Below are 20,236 nucleotides of genomic sequence, written 5' to 3'. Positions count from 1 at the left end.
CCACCCACTGTACTAATGATCAAAAGTCTTACAGAAATAAGTCCTGGACAGGGCTGCCACTAGTGGGAATCATAACTTCTTGCAAATGGAAAGATGCTTCAGGTTTGAGACTCAATTATCCTTCACTCTGAAGGGATAAAGAATCTTACTGAAGTCAACAACATGATGCAGCTGCAAAAAAGGGCTAATATCATTCGGAGGTGAATTAATTGGATTGTCATATGTAAGACATGGACGATAATTGTCCTGCTCTACTCGGCACTGGTGAGGCCTCAGCTGGAGTACTGTATGCAGTTCTGGGCACCTTGCTTTAGGAAAGATGTGGACAAATTGCAAAGAGTCCAGAGGAGAGCCACAAAAATGGTAAAAGATTTAGAAAACCTGTCCTATGAGGGGGAAAAACTGAGCATGTTTAGTCTTGAGAAGAGAAGACCAAGTGGCACCTGATGATAGTTTTCAGATGTGTTAAGGGCTGTTACAAAAAGGACACGGTGATCAACTGTTCTCCATGTTCACTGAAGGTAGAACAAGATGTAATGGGCTGAATCTGCAGCATTGGAGATTTAGGATAGCTATTAAGAAAAACTTTCTAACTAAAGTCTTCCAAGGCAGGTTGTGGAATCTCCATTATTGGAGTTTTTTAAAAACAGGGTTGTACAAACACCCGTCAGGGGTGGTCTATGTTTATTTGGTCCTGCCACAGCCTAGAGGGCTGGACTCGATGATTCTCAAGGTCCCTTCCAGCCCTACATTTCTGTGCTTCTCTGATTCTATGAAGTAGTGCTTTCAGCTGCTGTGTGGAAGGCAGTACTTGGTTTCATTCTAAAGCACCTTGCCCTTGTTAATTCATTTGTTATTGTTGAGGGGCTTCAAAGGTAGTTGCATTTGTCTGTCCTCACAGAGGAATTGATCTCCACTAGTATTCTTGGGGCAGATTAATGGGAGGGCCTGGATTACCTCTTCCCTTCTCCCCATCTGTAGGAAAAGGAGAAAAGAAATATTTTAAACAACTTGAGCCCAGCTTCCATTGTTCTCTCTCACACTGAACTCCTGCCTACTTGGAGGATGGTGCAGTATTGTGATCCTAACTTACTAATATTTGCTGATACTTAATGCTGTATGAGAGAGAGTTTATAGTCAAACTGACTTTTGCAAGTTGTCTTATGAAAAGTTGTGAGAAAATAATCTGTCTCCAAATTTTAAATACAATGTATATTAAAAACTAGCAGTTATTTTAACATAACTTTATCTGAGGTACTGAGCACTGAGGAGCAGATGAAAATGGGTCAAGAATATAAACTTTTGGGAAGATATTCGCTTCTCTGCATGACTAAAGTGGCATGTCTGCTATCTGCCCTTTTTTTAGGGTATGAAAGGAGACTTTACAAATTTATTTGTATTTGTTATTTATTTTAATTACAAATAAAGTCTGAAATCTTTAAGAAAGATAACATAATTTTTCAAGCAATTTGACGTGTGTGAAATGCAGTGTAATAATGGATCTGTTTATATTCTGGATTCTTTCTCACTTTTTTTTTCTTTTCTTATAAGGGGATAGGGAAGCAAGTGTGGACTTTACCATGTCCCCTTCAGATTCACAGATGAATAATTTGATGTGGTGAAATGGCCACCATTGAAACAGGAATTTGCGTTGTTCGATTTATCGTGCCTTATCATTCTGGGCTTCTGGTTTTCCTTAGTAAAATCCTGATAACCTCCCTCTTGCTTAGCTATATAAGTAGCACCCTTGTGCAACTGCCTGAAGGAACTGAAAGAGGAACAGCAGTGAATGGTGTAACCAGCTGTCTACTTCCCCTTGGATGTGGGGGGTATTTCATCAGTGATGATCTCAGTCACTGCCAGTTCAAGGGATGAAAGTGGAAAAGTCTCTTCTGAACATGAGGGTCTCATGTGGTACCAGCCAAACCAACACACAAGCAGTTCCTTACTGCCTAAAATGTGGTGCATTTGATTTATTCAAACAAACAGCTATTGTATCTGAAGTAGTTCAGTCTGTTCAGTATTCCTTATGGCTGTGGGCAAAGAAGGCAGCAGTTTTAGAGAAGACACAGCTATTTGATTAGGTTACCCAGCTGGCTTAAATTGTCCTTAAAGGGAATCTTTTTTGCAGGAACTGCTTAAAAAAGAAGTAACGTAGTAACATCCTTCAGCTAAATATGAAATGTGACAGGCTGACTATAGAATTAATGGGGATGTCTCATTACATTAAATACAATGTTTCTGTGAATTATAAAATAATTTGGGTTCGTGATGAGCTAAATCTTGCTTTTTTTTTTTTTTTTTTAAGTACAGGATGTCTTCTTTAAATTCCAACTTCTCATCAGGGCCATTACATAAACTGTCCAATAAACCCAACCTTGATTGAACCCTGTAATGTATTGATGAATATCTCCCTTTCTTTCTAGAAACTGGTTGCCCAAATGAAGCAAGATCCACAGGTAAAATATGTATTTTGTTTTATACTGCTTTTATTACTTAAACTAAGTTCATGACCTCTTGTTTGCTGTTGTTTATTTGCTCATCATCTACTGCCATGGTAAAGTAATGCTTTCTTTTTCTTTGCAAGTTATACATTTTAAAAATAAATGGGGAATATTGGATAGCTGAGGGATTAATAATAGGATAAGGAACCTTTCAACTCCATGTTGCCAATATTTTAAATTCAACCTAAGTCAGTAATAACTGCAGTTTATTATCTAATGGTTATTTGACCTGTTTGAAATGAGTCGTTGGTCTCAGTTCAGTGGCTGGTGGATACCTTTCCACAGCATAAACACTTCCACCACACTTGGCACTAATTGACTTTTTTAAGCATTGGTAACAGTCTGTACAAGTAATAGGGAAGATGAGGGCCCAGTTCCAAGGAATCTGCAAAATTAAGACACAGTTCATTCGTCAACTAGAAGAAGATGCTGTTTTAGAATATGCAGTTGCATTTGTTTGGTTTGTTTAAATGAGTTGATGTACATTGATGGACTAAACTGAGTTGCAATGAGGGATTTGAAAAGAGTGAAAGAGTTCCAGGAATAGGGGCACCGTGGAAGGAAACATAATGGAAAAGGCACAAAAAGAAGTGGGGAGGTGGTTTTCTTGGGTACATGCCAGGGGCACAAAGGCAAGTAGTAAGAATGAGAGAAAAAATGTGCGCTAGGGTAGAGTAATGTAGAGTGTAGAAGGTGACAGAATTTGTCTGTCATCTTATGAGAGAAGCTAATGACCAAATTAGCCATGCACATTTAAACTTCCCATCCTGTTTCTAGCAATAGGCTTTTAAGGACAGGGTTTAAGGCGTGTTAGCAAAGGAGGAAGCTTAGAGCAGGAGAAGCTTAGAGCAGGAGAAGCCTACATCTGCTCTGCAAATAGAGGACTTTAGTTTCCAGGACAGTTAACCTGGCTTTTTGCCAACCCTAAAATCACTTTGAGAAACTAAGTCAGTGCTTCGCCTAGTGGTGCAAATATTTTCCCCTCACTGCTTTAAATCTTTCTTCTCTGTGTCTGAATTGAGCCCAACAAATGCACTTCTGCTATCTTCTATAATTTGCATTATATGAGTATGTGCTTGATGAGTAGACACTGGAGCAAGACATTTCTGTTTTAGCGGCATGGATGCTGCAGGTCAGAAATGAACTGTGAAGTGGTCCAGTATTGGAACAGCAAGGGAGGGCTGAGAGTAAAAATTTGAAATAGCTTTTGCAGCTTTATGGTATCCTAGGACTAGAAGGGATTGTAGGTCAGGATTAGGATGCATTTCAAAGTTGTGTGGAGGAATGTAAAGGTGTGGAAGTTATTCTGAGAATGGTAGTCCCTGTAGTAGTAATAGAGGTTTGTTGGTTTCATGTTTTTACATAGTACTGAAGGTGTACATGCCATTTTACAGAAATAATATGTGGCCCCTTATCAACAGAGTCTACAGTCTAGGTGAGCTATGACTTGACATAGAAGGAGATTGGATGAGGAGAAAATGGAAGAAGAAACATGCAGGGAGATTTATGCAAAACAAGATTTTGAAGCTGTTAAGCACATTTTCTCTGTGTGTGTGTGTTGGTTTGATTTTTTTCTTTGTATTTTTATTAGATTTAGTAAATAAAAAACAAGTTCCCTGTCACATCCTGTACAGTGAGTTGTTTATGGCTCTCAGAATCTTAAACTTGAGAAAATGCCCTTGTAGGCAAATTGCTAACATGAGTGGCGCATTGTTAAGGCTGCTGCAACTGTTGCAACTTTTCTAAATATAAGCTAAGGTGTAAAAAGACATACACAATTGTATTGAAAAGGGGGGAAGAGGATGTAGTAGATATATTCCACCTCTCATTTGGAGTGCATGGTTGTTTAATTCCTACTAATAGATAGATATGGTTACTGAAGTCCTTGACAGTCAATTGTCTGTCTGTCTGTCACTGAATGAGTAATGGAGGTGAGACAGTACTTTAAGTAGTATGGGATGAGTACTATAGAAATCCCTAAGATAAACAGTTTTCCTTCTGGCTTCTCTGACCTGAAAATACAGTAATATACAAATTAACCTTGTTACAGCATATTGTGAAGCACCCAGGAATGTTTCAACTCACTCCTTTGAAACTGAGCCACACCTCTTCCTTCCTCCCAAACTTTTTTTTGAACACTGGAAAAATCCACTAATGATTATTGCACCAGATGACTTTTGAATAAGTCTCTACTTGGCCATTTGTGTAATCTGATTGGTGGTATGTCCAGAGGTGCTTTATTATTTGAAGTACACTGTGCAAGAAGTCCTGCTACTATTGTGTTAGCAAATGAAATATCTTTCTCACAGATATTTTTTCTTTCTGATTAGAATGCTGATTTGAAGAAACAGCTTCATGAACTCCAAGCCAAAATCACAGCTTTGAGTGAGAAACAGGTAGGGAAACGGATATTTTTAACACCATGTTCTGCTCTCATCTTCCAAGAGAGCTGCTAAATTTCTCTGTGTGGATGTAAGTATGGGCAGTCAGATGTTTTGGGGTTTTGTTTAATTTCTCTAACACAACAAAAAATAAGGACAAGTAAATGGAGGTTGAACAAACAGACTAGTCTGTCTGTTGGCCTGGATTGATAAATGTGTCAAGAAAGCATTCTGTTTAAACTATATTTTACCTGATACAAAACAGAAGTGGGAGGAGACTGGCAATCTGGTACAATGATTTGAACTTGAGACTGGAGTTAGTCTAAAGTTCACTCACTTTAGTCTAAACCAAGAAGTCCTTACTCAGGCAAAACTCTTTGAAGTCTATTACACATTAGGGACTGAGAAACTGAGAAAGGGCTTCTGGATTCATCCCTTTGAACCCTGGATACCTCTTAGGGCTTGGCAACACTTGCAAGTTGCAGCGCTGGTGAGGGGGTTACAGCGCTGCAACTTACTCGGTGTCCACACTTACAAAGCTCAGCCAGCGCTGCAACTCCCTGGCTGCAGCGCTGGCTGTACTCCTGGTCTGCTACGGGTGTAGCGAATCCAGCGCTGGTGATGCAGCGCTGCTCATCAGGTGTGGACACTCACCAGCGCTGTTATTGGCCTCCAGGGTATTAAGAGGTATCCCAGAATTCCTGTCTACAACAAACCGGAAGGTACTCCCCGGAGCTACCAAACACAGCTGCTCTTTGCTCCAGCGAGCGAGCCGAGCAGAGGCTTTGGAATGTTCACAGCTGTTTGCTTGAGGAGACAAACAGCACGGCGGGGGGGAGGGAGTCCGTCGGAGAAGCTGCTTATCTGGTCTGAAGCCTTTTTACATTTAAGAGTGATTGAGAGAGGGGTGGGGGAAATGGCCAGAATTTGCAAGGCAGGGAGCTCACAGTGTCTGCTCCAAAAATCCGCTCTCTCTGTCTCCCCGACGCTCCCTGTCACACTCCACCCCACCCCCCGCTTTTGAACTTGCAAGGCAGGGAGCTGTCACAGTGTCTGCTCCAAAAATCCCCTCTCTCTGTCTCCCCCACGCTCCCTGTCACACTCCACCCCACCCCCCTCTTTTGAACTTGCAAGGCAGGGAGCTGTCACAGTGTCTGCTCCAAAAATCCACTCTCTCTGTCTCCCGCAAGCTCCCTGTCACACTCCACCCTACCCCCCTCTTTTGAAAAGCACGTTGCAGCCACATGAACGCTGGGATAGCTGCCCACAATGCACCACTCCCAACAGCGCTGCAAATGCTGCAAATGTGGCCACACTGCAGCGCTGGTCGCTGTCAGTGTGGCCACACTGCAGCGCTGGCCCTACACAGCTGTACGACCACAGCTGTAACTACCAGCGCTGCAAAAATGTAAGTGTAGCCATGCCCTTAGTCCATAGCAAGCCAGTATGTAAGTCTTTTCTAGGCTAACTGCTTGTCTTGACTGGTGCTTGGTTTCTAATTGACTGCTCCACAATTGACTGCTAATAGCGTTAGTCACCTGATGGGGATTGCTCCATATATGGACTGAAAATAGTTGTCATTTGCAGACAGATGATTACTCTGTAGAAAGTCTAGAGGACTTGCAAAACCATATGGGTAACTATTGAATTTAGATTTTCTTGTGATGGGATACATAGTTCTGCTGACTTATGCATTAAAAAAAAAAAAAAAAACCTCAGTCAAAAGCCCCTGTTTTGTTCGTTCATGTTTACAGTATTGCTATGAAAATATAACTACATCGAGCCAGCTTTTGGTCACTGTGGCCTAAATCCACAAAGGACTTCATTGACTTTTTTCCTGCATGGAAAAAAAAGAGTTTGAAACGTGTTTAAGCAGAATGTATAGCTGTATCCCACATCACATTTAGCTTCCTGCATTTGTATTTGTGCTGCATATATTCTGTTTAAGAATTAAATAGTCTTTGTCAAAGTAAAAGTTTACTTCCATGACCTGTGTAATTTCAAAGGGAAGTAGTAGGAATCAATTAACATTATTTTTGAAACTTTGTTTGAAGATGGAGCTTCGCATTGTATTTCCTTAGCTCATTGTCTAGCTACTATAATGTAGTGCAATATTTTAATGAGTAAATTACTAATATAGTGAAGAAAACCATTTAAATTCAACTAAAAACTGAAGTTTGCTGTTTACGTTGTGTCTCTTGTGAAGGGGATTTGTTCTCTAAAATCAGCACAATAGTGTGGTTGTGTGTCAGAATGAGAGAGATTGCTGCTTCAGAATTTTTCAGTTAGGTCAGAGGGCTCCTGATAGTTTCAGGTTTAGTTTGCCATCAAGCCAGAGGATTGACTATCAGTTTACGTGTTCAGACAGGGACAGGAGGTGAGGTACTGGAAGTGGAGAGAAGGAACTTCAAAGCTTAGAAAAACATAGACATCTGTCTTATGGTGGTTTTATAACTCTGATTTGATATTCTTTAAAGTTACAATTATAAAAACCTGAACAGAAAATACGATTTGCAGTTGAGAATAAGTTAGTTGCTTTTGACTCTCTTCAGTCATTGTTTATGGCAGGGGTGGGAAAACTACGACCCATGGACCACATGTGGCCCGCCAGCTGATTTAATCCAACACTTGAGCTCCTGCTAGGGAAGGGAGGTCAGGGGCTGCTCCATGTGCCGGAGCTCCCGGAAGCAGTGGCATGTCCCCCATTCAGCTCCTACGTTTATGGGCAGCCAGAGGGCTCCACGTGTTGCCCCGAGCTCCCATTGGCCAGGAACTGCGGCAAATGGGAACTGCAGGGGTGGCGCCTGCAGATGGGGCAACGCACAGAGCCACCTGGCCGTGCCCCTGCATAGGAGCCAGAAGCGGGACTTGCCGCTGCTTCCGAGAGCTGCTTGAGTTAAGTGCCACCCGGAGTCTGTACCCCCGAGTCCCTCCCCAGCCCTGATCCCCCCCTCGCCCTCCCCGAACCCCTCGGTCCCAGCTTGGAGCACCTTCTTACACTCCAAATCCCTCACCCCAGCCCCACCCTAGAGGCGACACCTCCAGTCGGGGCCCTCACCCCTGCCCCCATGCCCTAACCCCCTGCTCCAGCCTGGAGTCCCCTCCCGCACCCTGAACTCCTCATTTCTGGCCTCACCCCAGAATCCACATCCTGTCCTGCACCCGAACCCCAATTTCATGAGCATTCATGGCCTGACATACAATTTCCATACCCAGAGGTGGCCCTTGGGCCAAAAAGTTTGCCCACCCCTCATTTATGAGGACATTCATCTAAGGAGAAGCTGCACCCTGTTGGTCAGCATAGTATCTTGATGTTTCACATGGTGAAGCATTTTTTATCATGTGATAAAGCATGAGTTGTATTTAAAAAGCTTTGATTTACTCAGTTTCTAATTGTTGGCTGCCAGTAATCATGAAAAGGGACCTCATTTGTGACACACAGTGTGAAGTGTTAAATTGTAAACCAGTTTCCTGCTTTACATTCCTATTCTTTGTTTTTGCTAAATGTTGAACAGTGATGTTCTTGTGATTATCAAAATATTAAAACAGGAGGTAAAACAGATGCTTTATCCTCTCTACCACTGGGTCAATGAGCTGCTAGTGTCCTCAAAAAGACCCTTTTAAAAGAGCATGGCTGCTAATATGGGGATTATATGAAATTGTGTTTAAACTGAACATACATTTTCTACATGAAGAGAAGACATGCTTCTTGTGTTTGTAGTTGTAGTGTGTGGGAGGGGAGAAGGGGCCCTTTTGAGTTTTGGAAAGTCTCTGCAGACACAGCTGTGATTTTGCAAGGCACAGGGATGCATCTTGTTAAGAGTCAGACACTGTGCTTTTGATGGAGTCTTTTTACTTTTGTTCTCATTTTCATTATTTTTCCTTTATAATAAATGTAACTGAGAAAATATTGGTTTGATCTTTGCATACGGGGGAAAACCGCATTCAGTAGGCTAACCTCTAAAGTGGTTTGATGAGCAAAATTGTTGTGTACTCCTGTTTCCTAACATCTTTTACGTACATTTCTAAAACACTTTTTACTGTAATGCCTCACTCACTTCCTCTGGCTAAGGGACTGTGTTGTAGCACATGCTTAGTTCAGAGAGAGACAGTGCTGGAGCTTTTGACTAGAAGAGAGTCAGGGTTCCCAGTTTCTGCTGTTCCAAGAATTGGAGACTTAGCTCTCATTTCCCCCTAGGTAGGTTCATGGGGCATCTTCTTTTAACCACAGCTGTGGGATGATGATGATTCAGCTTTTAATTTGTGGACACATTTGCCATTGTTTAATCAACTTTCACTGAAGTGAGGTGTATAACATTCTGCTTTTCAGATTGTTCCTCTTCTTGTGCTTGAGGACAGATTGAGAACCTGTGGTTGTAAAAATTGAATTAAATACAGTATTGTTGTTGCTGATATTTTATAAATGATTCTTTGCTCTCTTCTTTACTGAAGATGCACAAAAGCTTCTAGTGCAAGTGCCAAATCTGTGGCAGTTAAGCCAAGGCTTCCAGTTGCTGTAGAGCGTCCCTCCCATTCTGAAGCATTGTGGGAGTAGTGCTAATATGCTGGAATTTGCTGTCTGTCATTGCAGTGGTTCATAGTGGTTAAGACTTCTTGCTGAGAGTTAATAATGAGAGCTCTGTTCAAGAAGTTTATGAAATTGAAGAGATCTGGCAATCTACAAGGAGAAAGCAAGTAGTCTGTGTCACATGTAGGCATAAACGTAAAAAGAGAAACTGGTTAATTGATGCAGAATTAAGCTGTACAGAAAAAGGCAAGCCAAAAATTCATACAGCTGATGAAAATGTAAAGAGTGGTGAAAGTGAATGCTTTGATTTGTTTCACCTGGGAGGTAATGAAGCTGTGCATGCTGTAAGTTTCACTGAGTCACATGAAAGGCAACTTAAAAGGGAACAAACTTTTCTTGAACATAAGTTTCATTTAGAGGGGAAGTGTAAATTTTAAATAATTTTAAACTGTTCTTTTTTCCAGATAATTTTAACTTTAAATAATTAACAATGAAAGTTTAAAAATTCAGTGAAAATAAGTGAGGTCAGTTTGGCTTTTGTTTTAAGTTTAGTGATTTCAGAGCTACAGTGTTTCAGTTGTAGAAGAATGTGTTTGTTTAAAAAAAATCAGTTGGAATTTTTAAAAGGCAGCATTTCTTAGGTTTTGCACAAGCAGTTTTTACCAAGTCTAAGTTTGGGACCAGATTTGACTATGTCCCTTTAAAACTTCCTTTTACATGTGTATTTTCATTTTCATCCCAGTTGATTTTAAGATTTTTGTACCATAAAATATCTGGTTAAACTTTACTAATCTGTCCCCACTAAGTGGTAAAATTTTTGTTTCGTGGGGGGCTAGTTATGATTTCCTGATAACCATAGTCATAACCTGGAGCTAAATCCCTGCTCTGGAAATGTACTCTTTAAAGTATAACGGTATAGAATTAGCAACTGAAATATCAGAAAAGCTACCAACATACCTGTTGTAGATTTTCAGCGTTGGAGAACCTGTAGCTCTCATGAAAGACTGAGAAGGAGCAGAGCTGGCGTGAAAGAAGACATGCAGGATGAAGACTTTCAACAGACATCTGTTCTCTTCCATGCCCTCCCCAATCAAATACAAATGGCATCACCCTGTCACAGATATGTCATCACTAAATGTGCACCACATTACTTTGTTTTCAGTGGCAAGGAAGAGTTCACCTTACTTGAGTGAAAATGTGGAATTGTGCCAATAGTTAAGTGACTTAATCAAGGTCACAGAGAAAGTCAGTGGCAGAGCCAGGAGTTTTACCACTGACTTTCAAATTAGTATTCCAGTGTCTTAACCACAAGACCACCTTTCCTCCCAAGTTTGAACATATCTGCCTATTTAACCATAATTTTTTCTAAGGTATTGTCCAGTAATATTGCCTTGCAGCGCCAGTGTCAAGGTTGGATTACCTAAAAGCATAACTTCCTTTTCAGAAATGCCTCTTCATGTTTTGTGAATGTTGTTCTTGGCTTCCTTGAACACATTATGATGCTCTCTGGCCTTTTTTGGTGCTGTTTCACTTTCCTTCCCCATCTTACCATCTTGACCAAGTCTCTAATAACCATTTAACAGGTAATTTTAATATGGGCTCTACCACATACTAATTTTGGCAGCAGAAATCTCATTACACAGCCTTGTTTTCAAACAAGAACAAAGCGGAGAGGGTACTTTTTCTGTAATTAAATTTGCAATAAAATTAAATGATTCATCCAGGTTTCACAGAATTTTTCATCTTTGTGTTGCACTTTAGTGTGTTTTTCCTTGACAGTGCCCTGACGTTGAAGGAATTGAGAGGATTCCTTTGCATAAGCCTAAAGAGAAACAGAGCCTTTTTGTTGATAAAGCTGAAAACAGGTATCCAATGTCAGAAGATACCTAAGTTTTTGATGGACTTATCACTTTGGTATGTAAAGTGTTGAACAAAATTTATATTAAGACACACAAAGTAGTTCTCTTTGCAGTGATGTCAGGCGGTTTTATTTATTTTTCCTCCAGAAGGAAGTCTATTCACAAACGTGTTTTACTGTGGAGAGCAGATGATTACTGAATCCTATAGAGAACACACTGCAAAAGCAAGCCATTGTGCTTTGTCTCTTAAGGACTGGCAAGTTTTATTCTCCATGTTTGAATTTAAAGCAACTTTAGGCAGCCCTTTTGGATAACTCAGATTACTAATCTACATTCTGTTTGTTTATAATCTGCCAAATTTCTTCCAGTCTTGCTACTTAATTGTGTGTAATGAGAAAAAAGATTTTTGGTTTTTTATAAAAGTGGTAATGATGACTAATTAGCCACAATTATAGCAATAAATAGTTGATATGCATTTGAGTAAATGCAAACAAATCACTTAAGCAACAAAGAAAAACTGCCATAACTGAAGTCTTCAGAAATGTATCATGAATAAGCTGTCAAATTTATTACAGGGATCATATCAACCTGAAGAGTATAGTAAAAGTGAAGGGTGCATAAATATATCCTGGGACTCCGCCCTTCCTGCATACTAATCACAAGTAGTAGAGTGGAATTTTCATGAAACCCACTTAAAAGTCTAAACAGAATGTCTAATACTAGCACACTTCACTCAAAACATGTTTTGTGGTCTACACGGTGTATGCAGGCAAAAGGATTTTGTTGGGGAAGGAAAGCTCAAGAAAGGCCATAGAATATAGGAGGAAGAGGAGAAACTGGTGTAAGCTATCAAAAAACATTCATAAACTATGCAGAAGCATTTCTGAAAAGACAGATATTGTAAATTTTGACAAGCCCAAAAACTTCTTTCATTGATGTAGTGCCATTGCACAGCAGGTGATCTTGGCTTTGCAGGCTAACATGATTGGATAACATCTTAACCAGGATTTCTCTAGCATAGTAGAGGTACATCTAGGCTAAAGTTCATGAACTTGGATGTCTATATTTTAGATATTTAAATTCATAATTAGGAACCTAAATAAGAGCTAAGCTTTTCAGATATGCTGAATACTTTGGAATATCCTTCGAAATCCATGGGAGCTGTGGATGCTCAGAATCTCTGAAAACTCATGCCACGCCACTTTCAATCTTGTAAATTATGCTCTAAGTACCAATCAAACAAACAAACCACACCACCAAACCCAGTCCAGGTGTGTATTAAAGCATCTTTTCTATTGCCAGTGGAAGAAATGTGCAAATGTGCCATTTGAATTTATGATAATGAATATAATTGTGGCATTAGAAAAAAGTGCCAGAGGCTGTTGGTTTATTTTGGTGATCTGGGACTGCTTCTATTAAGCATGAATCTTCCCCTCTTTTGAATGAATAATATAAAAAGATAAAAATGCTTATTACCAAGTGGCTGTAAACAGACACCTTTCCTGAACTGCTTTATGAACACAGTCCACTCCAGCATGAAAAGTCCCAATTCGCTTTTCTGAGGTTTGGCTTTAATAATAAAGAACACAGCAATAAGATATAAGACAAAGACCAGCTTAAACCGTCTCCCCAAAGTTGGCTACTTCTAGGCTTCCTTTCTGATAACTGCTCAACCCAAGTGTCTTTCTTTTTAGACACACTCCTACTTCCTTTATATGCAGCTGGGACAATGAGTCACCTGCCTCAATGAGTAAACAGAACCCTCTTAATCTTTTCCCGGTATGATTGACACCTGCTTAACAGTGTGAGGTTTTGGACAAAACAGTGCCAAGCTGTTACAATACCAGCTCCAGCCATAGAGGTACAAAATAATGTACTGTCTTGGAAATCATCATAAAAATACAGACTTATTCTCAATAAGATAATTGAAAGATGGATAAGGAACTGGTGAAAGGGGAGGCTACAGCAGGTCATACTAAAAGATGAACTGTCAGTCTGGAGGGAAGTAACTAATGGAGTCCCTCAGGGATTAGTCTTGGGACCAGTTTTATTTAACGTTTTCATTCATGTCCTGGGCACAAAAAGTGGGAGTGTACTAATAAAATTGCAACTGACACAAAGGTGGGAGGTATTGCCAGTAAGGAGGAGGACCAGAATATCAAACAAGAAGATCTAGAGGACCTTGAAAACTGGAGTAATAGAAATGGGATGAAATTTAATAGTGCAAGGTCATGCACTTTGAGACTAATAATAAGAATTTTTGCTGTAAGCTGGGGACATATCAGTTGGAAGCAACAGAGGAGGAGAAGACCTGGGTGTATTAGGTGGTCACTGGATGACTATGAGCTGCCAATGTGATGTGGCTGTGAAAAAGGCTAATGTAATCCAAAAATGCATCAGGTGCAATATTTCCAGTCAGATAGGGAAGCATTATTGCCATCATACAAGGTACCGGTGAGACCTCATCTGGAATACTGTGTGCAATTCTCCTCTGTTTAAGAAAGATGAAATCAAACTGGAACAGGTCCAGAGAAGGGCTACATGGATGGTCTGAGGAATGGAAAACCTACCTTATGAGAGGGAGTTTGGCTTGGTGGGCGAGGTACTGTAGCCTGCGATGTGCAAGAGGTCAGACTAGATGGTGCCTTCTGGCCTTAAAGTGTATGAGTCAATATGTAATGGAGGAAAACAGGTTTCTTTTTATTGGGAGGTGCAGTAGATTCTCTTTATTAGAAACCCCTCAGTTGCCATAAATAAATTTCCATTTTCTGGTTGTTCTCAGTTAGTGGAAGGCAGGTTTGCAAGGCTGCAGCCAATAAAGAAAGGTGCTGACATGTGTCTTTCCTGCAAACCTGGCTGCAGGCAGGGCAGCAGCAGAGAGGGCGGCTGTGTCCATGATGCCAGAGCTTTCTACAGGGATTGTGGGTGCTTGGGGCCCATAGAGCTGCACAGTACCTCTCCCTGTGCTCTCAGGGCGTCAGGGTCAGCTCATCCTAGTGTTTCCTTCCCTGAGTGTAGTTCTCTGGCAGGGTGCAGCCTGGAGAGCACAGGGAGAAGTACCTGTAGTACCAGCATCTGGGCTGCTGCAGTCCTCCTGCCCACAGCCTCCCATCCTAGCCCCTTGCTTCCTGTGTGATGCCTGTCCATATGCAGATTTGCAGGGCTGCAGCCAGAGAAGATACATCCCAGCACTTCCTTCTCTGGCTGCAGCCTTGCAGACCTGCTTAGAGTTGCGGCTTTTTCCCCAAAATATGTTCTTAATAAGTGGCATTCTATTGCCAATATTCAAATCCCATTCCCATTAAAACTAATGGGAAGTATTGCTATTAACTAGAGGTTGTTAATATCTGGGTTTCTGTTAAGTGGAATCTACTGTTTGTGAGGATGTCATCTTGTCAATGATGGGAGAGGTAAAAATATCATAGGAAACATTTACTAGTTGGAAGGGGAGGAGAATCAGCTGCCAAACATCCACTTTAGAACTACAGTTGTTTGTGTCTTCTAAATCTAAAGGCTTAGCTATCCAAAAAGCACACAATAAAAGGCCTTTACGAAAAGGATGACAGTACTTTATGATGTATCAGTAGTAGCTAGGCAGTTGTAAAGAAAGATGCTTCTGTGCATCCTTTTCCATCCTTTTTGACGGTAAAGGATCTGATTGAAAGACATCCCCAGATGCTCCAGGTTGGATCCTGGTGTTCAAAATAGAGAAGTCTAGAGGTAATTTAAAGGGCTCAGGGCTCCCCGCAGCAGCCAGAGCCCCAGATCCTTTAAAGTGCTGCTGGATCCCCACTGCTACCGCACTATATGTGAACCTGTGTTATCGGGTCGCATTATAGCGGGGTAGAGGTGTGTGTGTGTGTGTGTGTGTGTGTGTGTATAAATATGTATATATAATATATATATCTTCCTACTGTATTTTCTACTCCATGCATCTGATGAAGTGGGTTTTTGCCCATGAAAGCTTACGCCCAAACAAATTTGTTAGTCTCTAAGGTGCCACAAGTAGTCCTTGTTCTTTTTGCTAATACAGACTAACAAGGCTACCACTCTGAAACATGTTAACACAGTTATTCAAACCACTGTATCCTCAGTGTACCTGGAGGCAGTACTGTTGTGGGTGGCATTTCTGGTGCTTCTTATGCTGGTCTCACTCAACACAGCTGATGCTGAAGCATTCTCCAATAATTCTCCTGTATTTTTCACATAATGCAGTAATCTGTTACACCTGTTTAGGATATGGGAGACATTGAGAAGTTTCAGAATGAATGTTGTTTGGACACATAAGGGACTAATAACTCTTCAAAGTCCAAATACCATTCTGCCTGAGTGAGAAGACAACAAAGGAAATTGTCCTTCCTAGGATGATCTTACCTCCCCACTGCCCTGTACTGGTTGGAGGCTTTGTTGTAGTCTCAAGCAATTGTTCGCAAAGTTAACTGGGACTGTTGGGCCTGGAAATGATACAAAAGCTGGGTGGGCCTGCTCATAATGGTACATTTGGCAAGTATGCAAAGATTGGTCTGTTGTACAACAATCTCTTTGCTTTTAATGCTTTGTCATCCCTACATTTTTAAACTTATCACCATGAAGAAAAGATAACTGTCCTTTAGATATAAGACCCCATCTATGTGAAAATGCAGTGTAAGATACTTGAATATTTACCCTCAATTGGTCATATAGTGGGCAAGCTGGGCTATTTGATAGAAGGCTGACTGGGGTGAGAAGGGAAAAAGACCTGGCAAAGATTGACACATTCACTTTATTCCAGTTGTGCTTCATGTTGTACCAGGATATGAGATTTAAACGTGGGAACTTACTATCAAGACATCTTATGGAAATCTTTAAGACATGTTTCCTGTCTTCCTCACCTTCCTGCACAGCACTGAGTACAGTGACAGGAGCAGCCCAATGTTCTGCCTCGTGACAGTCCTTCTTACAAAAAGAATGAAGAAACATACACCAAACTGCAGAATCCCTTGTTTTGCAGCCAGATTTGAGGATGCTTGTTTGTGTTTGACATTTCCATTCCTAGTACTCAGTAAAACTAGTTAGAAGTTGTGATGTCAGTAATATTAGGCATCTTGGCATTGTAATTCACATCATTGTAGGATGTGAGCGTACATGCAAGGGTGAGTTAAAGTTTGACATGTTAACCCAATCTTAACTCTTCATTCCTTGATTTTTCAGGTTTTAAATCACTCTTGCCATTACTTATGTTTTTTTTTAACGAGGTGAATAAGTTTAATTCACATTGATCAGAGAAAGTAAATGACTAATAGTAAAATCAGTCCCTGCATAGGAAGGTGGGTATATTCTGTCTCCATCATGAGCACATTGGCCTTATTCTGGGTCCCCTCATGTTACCTTCACACCAACTTTCCCACATAACCCATCATGGCCCTTATGATCAGCCAAAATGTTCTTGCCATCTGTCCCCAGGATTGAATTCCTGGAGCGAGTAATTGAGTAAGTTCTCATATGAGAGCCTTCAGTTTTGAGATTCACTCCATCTTGCAGTATTCCAAAACCCGAAGGACATGCTTCAGATCATGTATTAAACCTGTCTTTTTGCCTGGAAGAGGTTTGTTACTGATCATGAGGAGGAGCAGGGGGTGGTCTTTCAGTAGGTTTAGCTGTGTCCGCAGGTAGGGATGAAGGACAGGGAGTGACTTAATTGTGAGGATTGATTGTTTAGACCCTGGTATTAAATATCTAACTCTTGTCCAGATACTGCATAATAATTAGCACATAACAACTCAGCCAAATGATAACCAGTCGTGGAATAGATTTTGTGTGTGTGTCTTTGTCTCTTCCATAAGACTCTGCAGTTGTTTTGCCTTGCCTGGAGTCAACATATAGCTGGTAGCTCAGGCAATTACACCCTTGTCTTTAATTTCAATTTACTTTTCTTTCACTTGCAATTAAATTTTTAGTCATAGATACAAAAAAGCAGAACACTAGGTGGCAGTAAGCCCTGTGCAGTATCGCCCTCCATTCTGGGATTGTTGTGTGTCAGTTGAGTGCTTCATGTTTCTGCTTGCACCTTTGGAGTTATTTGTCACTGTATGTTTTGTGTATGATCACAAGATCTTCGGTAGAGGCAGAGTGCCCTCCCTTGGAAGAAATTATGATGATTCTCTGTCACTAACCCCATTACCTATTCTTTTGGTTTCTGAAGGCTTATGTGTTTCTCTCTTAATGAGCAACAGATGAGGCAAGCTCAGAATGTTCCTCCTCTGTTCCCTCAAGGGACTTCATTGCTTTGTTTGGTAAGAGTGTTCTCCTTCCAAACTCCTGAGACATACTGGTTGAAATAGAGGTGATAACTGAGAAGTCACAAAACTTTTTGTAATGCTGAATGCTAGACTTATGGAGTTAAGAACTGAGTCCACATCTCAGCTTGGGTTTTCCACTTTGCTGCCTGATGAATTGTCACCAAAATCCCATAGTACAGTGATACTCAGACCTCAGTGGTTCAGGAGGCAAATTAGCGATCAGCATTACCCAGAAGAGCCACAGTAGTGTGAATTCATTGTTACATTTATTATATTTCTTGCAAAATGACTAAGTATTATTATTTTATCAACTACAATTGGTTAATAACATAGTAAAAGCATCCTGATTGGTTAATAATTAAATGACAGTGTTTTTATATCATGTGCTGCAAATAGCCGGAAACACATTAAAGAGCCACTTGCTGCTCAAGAGCCTCAGCTTGAGTATTACTGCCCTAGTATTTGTCGTCTGAGTTGATTTTTTACCTTGGTGTACCTGCTTATGCTATTTTAAAGAAACATTAACACCCCCAGCTGCTACTTGAAGATCAGATAGCAGCTACAGCCACATCAGCTTATTTCCATCTATGGACCTGTGAAGGTATCATCCGCTCTTTTTTCACTTCAAGATTAGACTATTGAAATACAGTCCATTCAGAAACTGGAGCTGGTCCAGAGTTCAGTGGCCACTTGTTAAGCAGTGTTTCTTTTCATGAGCATATTAAACCTGTGCCTCCAGAACTTGCACTGGCTGTCTGAAGGTTTATGGGTTAATTTTTAAGATGTTGGTTTTGACATGCAAAGCTCTAAAAGGCTAGCACCTCCTATCTAAGCAACCGCTTCTCTCCCTCTGTCACATTGCTCCAGTTGCAGTCAGCAGTGGCGCCATAACTAGAGGGCCATTGGTAAAGTAGAGTGTGGACAGCTGTCAAAGTGGTAGGTGTTCTCTGTTAGGAGCCTCAAGCCTTTGGAACTTGCTTTCCTCCTCCCCCACTCCTTTGGGAGTCCAGATTTTTGTCTTAAGGGTATGGTCCCAGGTTCCATTTTTCTCTCTCAACCATAATTAGATGGGTTGGGCTGGACAGTAAGATGTGTGGGGCTCTGGTGGAGACCTTTTGCAGAGTTTTAATTTTTGTTGCTAGGTTAATTCTTTACAGAATGGTGCCATGGAATTGTGCTGGGCCAATACCCCAGAGGTCAGTGGATCAGCTGTGCTAGTTTGCTTCTCCCAGTGAGAAACCAAAAAGGCTGTGGCCGAAAGGACTACAGTAGAACCCCATTTATCCGACTCTCCATTATCTGGCTTTCCGTGTGAACTAAAACAACCAGCACGCATAGGTGCAGAAGTGGATGATCTCTCCTGTGCTTGCTAGGTGGTGCTGCAGCTATGCACTTTCCCATTCTCCAGATTATCTGATTTTTTTGATTATCAGATCTGGCCCCAGTCCCAGTTAGATCAGATAAATGGGATTCTGCTGTAATAGGATCCTTGGATGTATAAGCAGGGAAATCTTAAATAGATGTAGAGAGGCTATACTACCATTACTCCAGTAACGGGTCACACCAGTACCAAATACAGTGTCCAGTTCTGGTGTTCATGGTTCAAGACGGATGTTGAAAAGTTGGAAAGAGTTCAGAAAGAGTTCAGAGTAAAGCAGTGATAATGATTAAAGGATTGAAAAACATGCTTTATAGTAATAAATAGATTTTGCTCCTTGAGTCTATCTTAACAAAAGGAAAGTTAAGAGATTATTTTACCACAGTTTGTTTACCTACATGGGGAGCAAATATTAGATATGTGCCTCTCATTTCAGCAGAGAAAGGTATAACCTGATCCAATGGCTGGAAGTTGAAGCTAACAAATTCAGATGGGAAATAAGATGTAAATTTTTAACAGTGATGGTAATTAACCATTGTACAATTTAGCAATGGCTGTGGTGGATTCTCTCTCACTGGCAATTTTAAAATCAAGATTAGATGTTTTTCTAAAAGCTATGTTCTAGTTCAAACAGGAGTTAATTCAGGAAAGTTCTTTGGCCCATATTATGCAGGATGTCTAGAGCAGATGATCACAGCGGTCCTTTCTGTCTTCATCTGGGTACATCAGTGTACAATATACTCTGTGTCTATGTGTATTACTGAGGTAGCAGATAGTGTCCCCTGTATTTAGCTGCTGAACACTTTCCATTGTAAAGGATTCCTACAGTGTTTTTCAAGAGACTCTAATAATCTCCACTGTTTGCAATAGGCATCTGAAGTTTGGGCAGGAAAAAGCCCTGAGGGTTAGACAAGTGCCTTTTCTTTGTCTCATAAATTCTGTTCACGTTTAGCTGGATTTTAAGTTAGAAACTTAAAAATCACTGTTCTTCTTTGAGTAATGTCCCTGTGGGTGCTCCACTTTAGGTAGGTATGCAGTCCTGTGCCTTTGATTGGAGATTCTTCTTCAAGTGCTTGCTCATATCCATTCCAGTAGGTGTGCGCGCGCCGCGTGCACGTTCGTCGGAGACTTTTACCCTAGCAACACTCGGTGGGCCGGCAGGGCGCCCCCTGGAGTGGCGCCGTCATGGCGCCTGATATATAGCCCTGCCGGCCCGACCGAGTGATGCTGCACGGGAGAGATAGGAGAACAGATATCTGTGCTCCTCAGTTTCCAACGACCGACACGGGCGATAAGAGGAACTGAGGA

The 20,236-nt window shown here is 41.0% G+C and overlaps 1 protein-coding gene across 3 annotated transcripts in view; it reads left to right on the top strand.

The window, feature by feature from the left end:
- PHF21A (PHD finger protein 21A) overlaps positions 1-20,236 on the top strand; it is a 312,010-nt gene that overhangs the window by 109,866 nt on the left and 181,908 nt on the right. For all 3 annotated transcript variants that reach the window (XM_032775109.2, XM_032775102.2, XM_032775108.2), the window contains exons 4-5: positions 2,427-2,459; positions 4,835-4,900. In XM_032775109.2, the coding sequence (XP_032631000.1) occupies positions 2,427-2,459; positions 4,835-4,900 (99 nt within the window). The remainder of the gene's footprint in view (positions 1-2,426; positions 2,460-4,834; positions 4,901-20,236) is intronic.

This window comes from Chelonoidis abingdonii, chromosome 4, assembly GCF_003597395.2.
Source record: "Chelonoidis abingdonii isolate Lonesome George chromosome 4, CheloAbing_2.0, whole genome shotgun sequence".
Classification (NCBI taxonomy): domain Eukaryota; kingdom Metazoa; phylum Chordata; order Testudines; family Testudinidae; genus Chelonoidis; species Chelonoidis abingdonii.
Note: the sequence above shows the minus strand (reverse complement) of the source record. Positions and strands in the feature narration are given on the sequence as shown.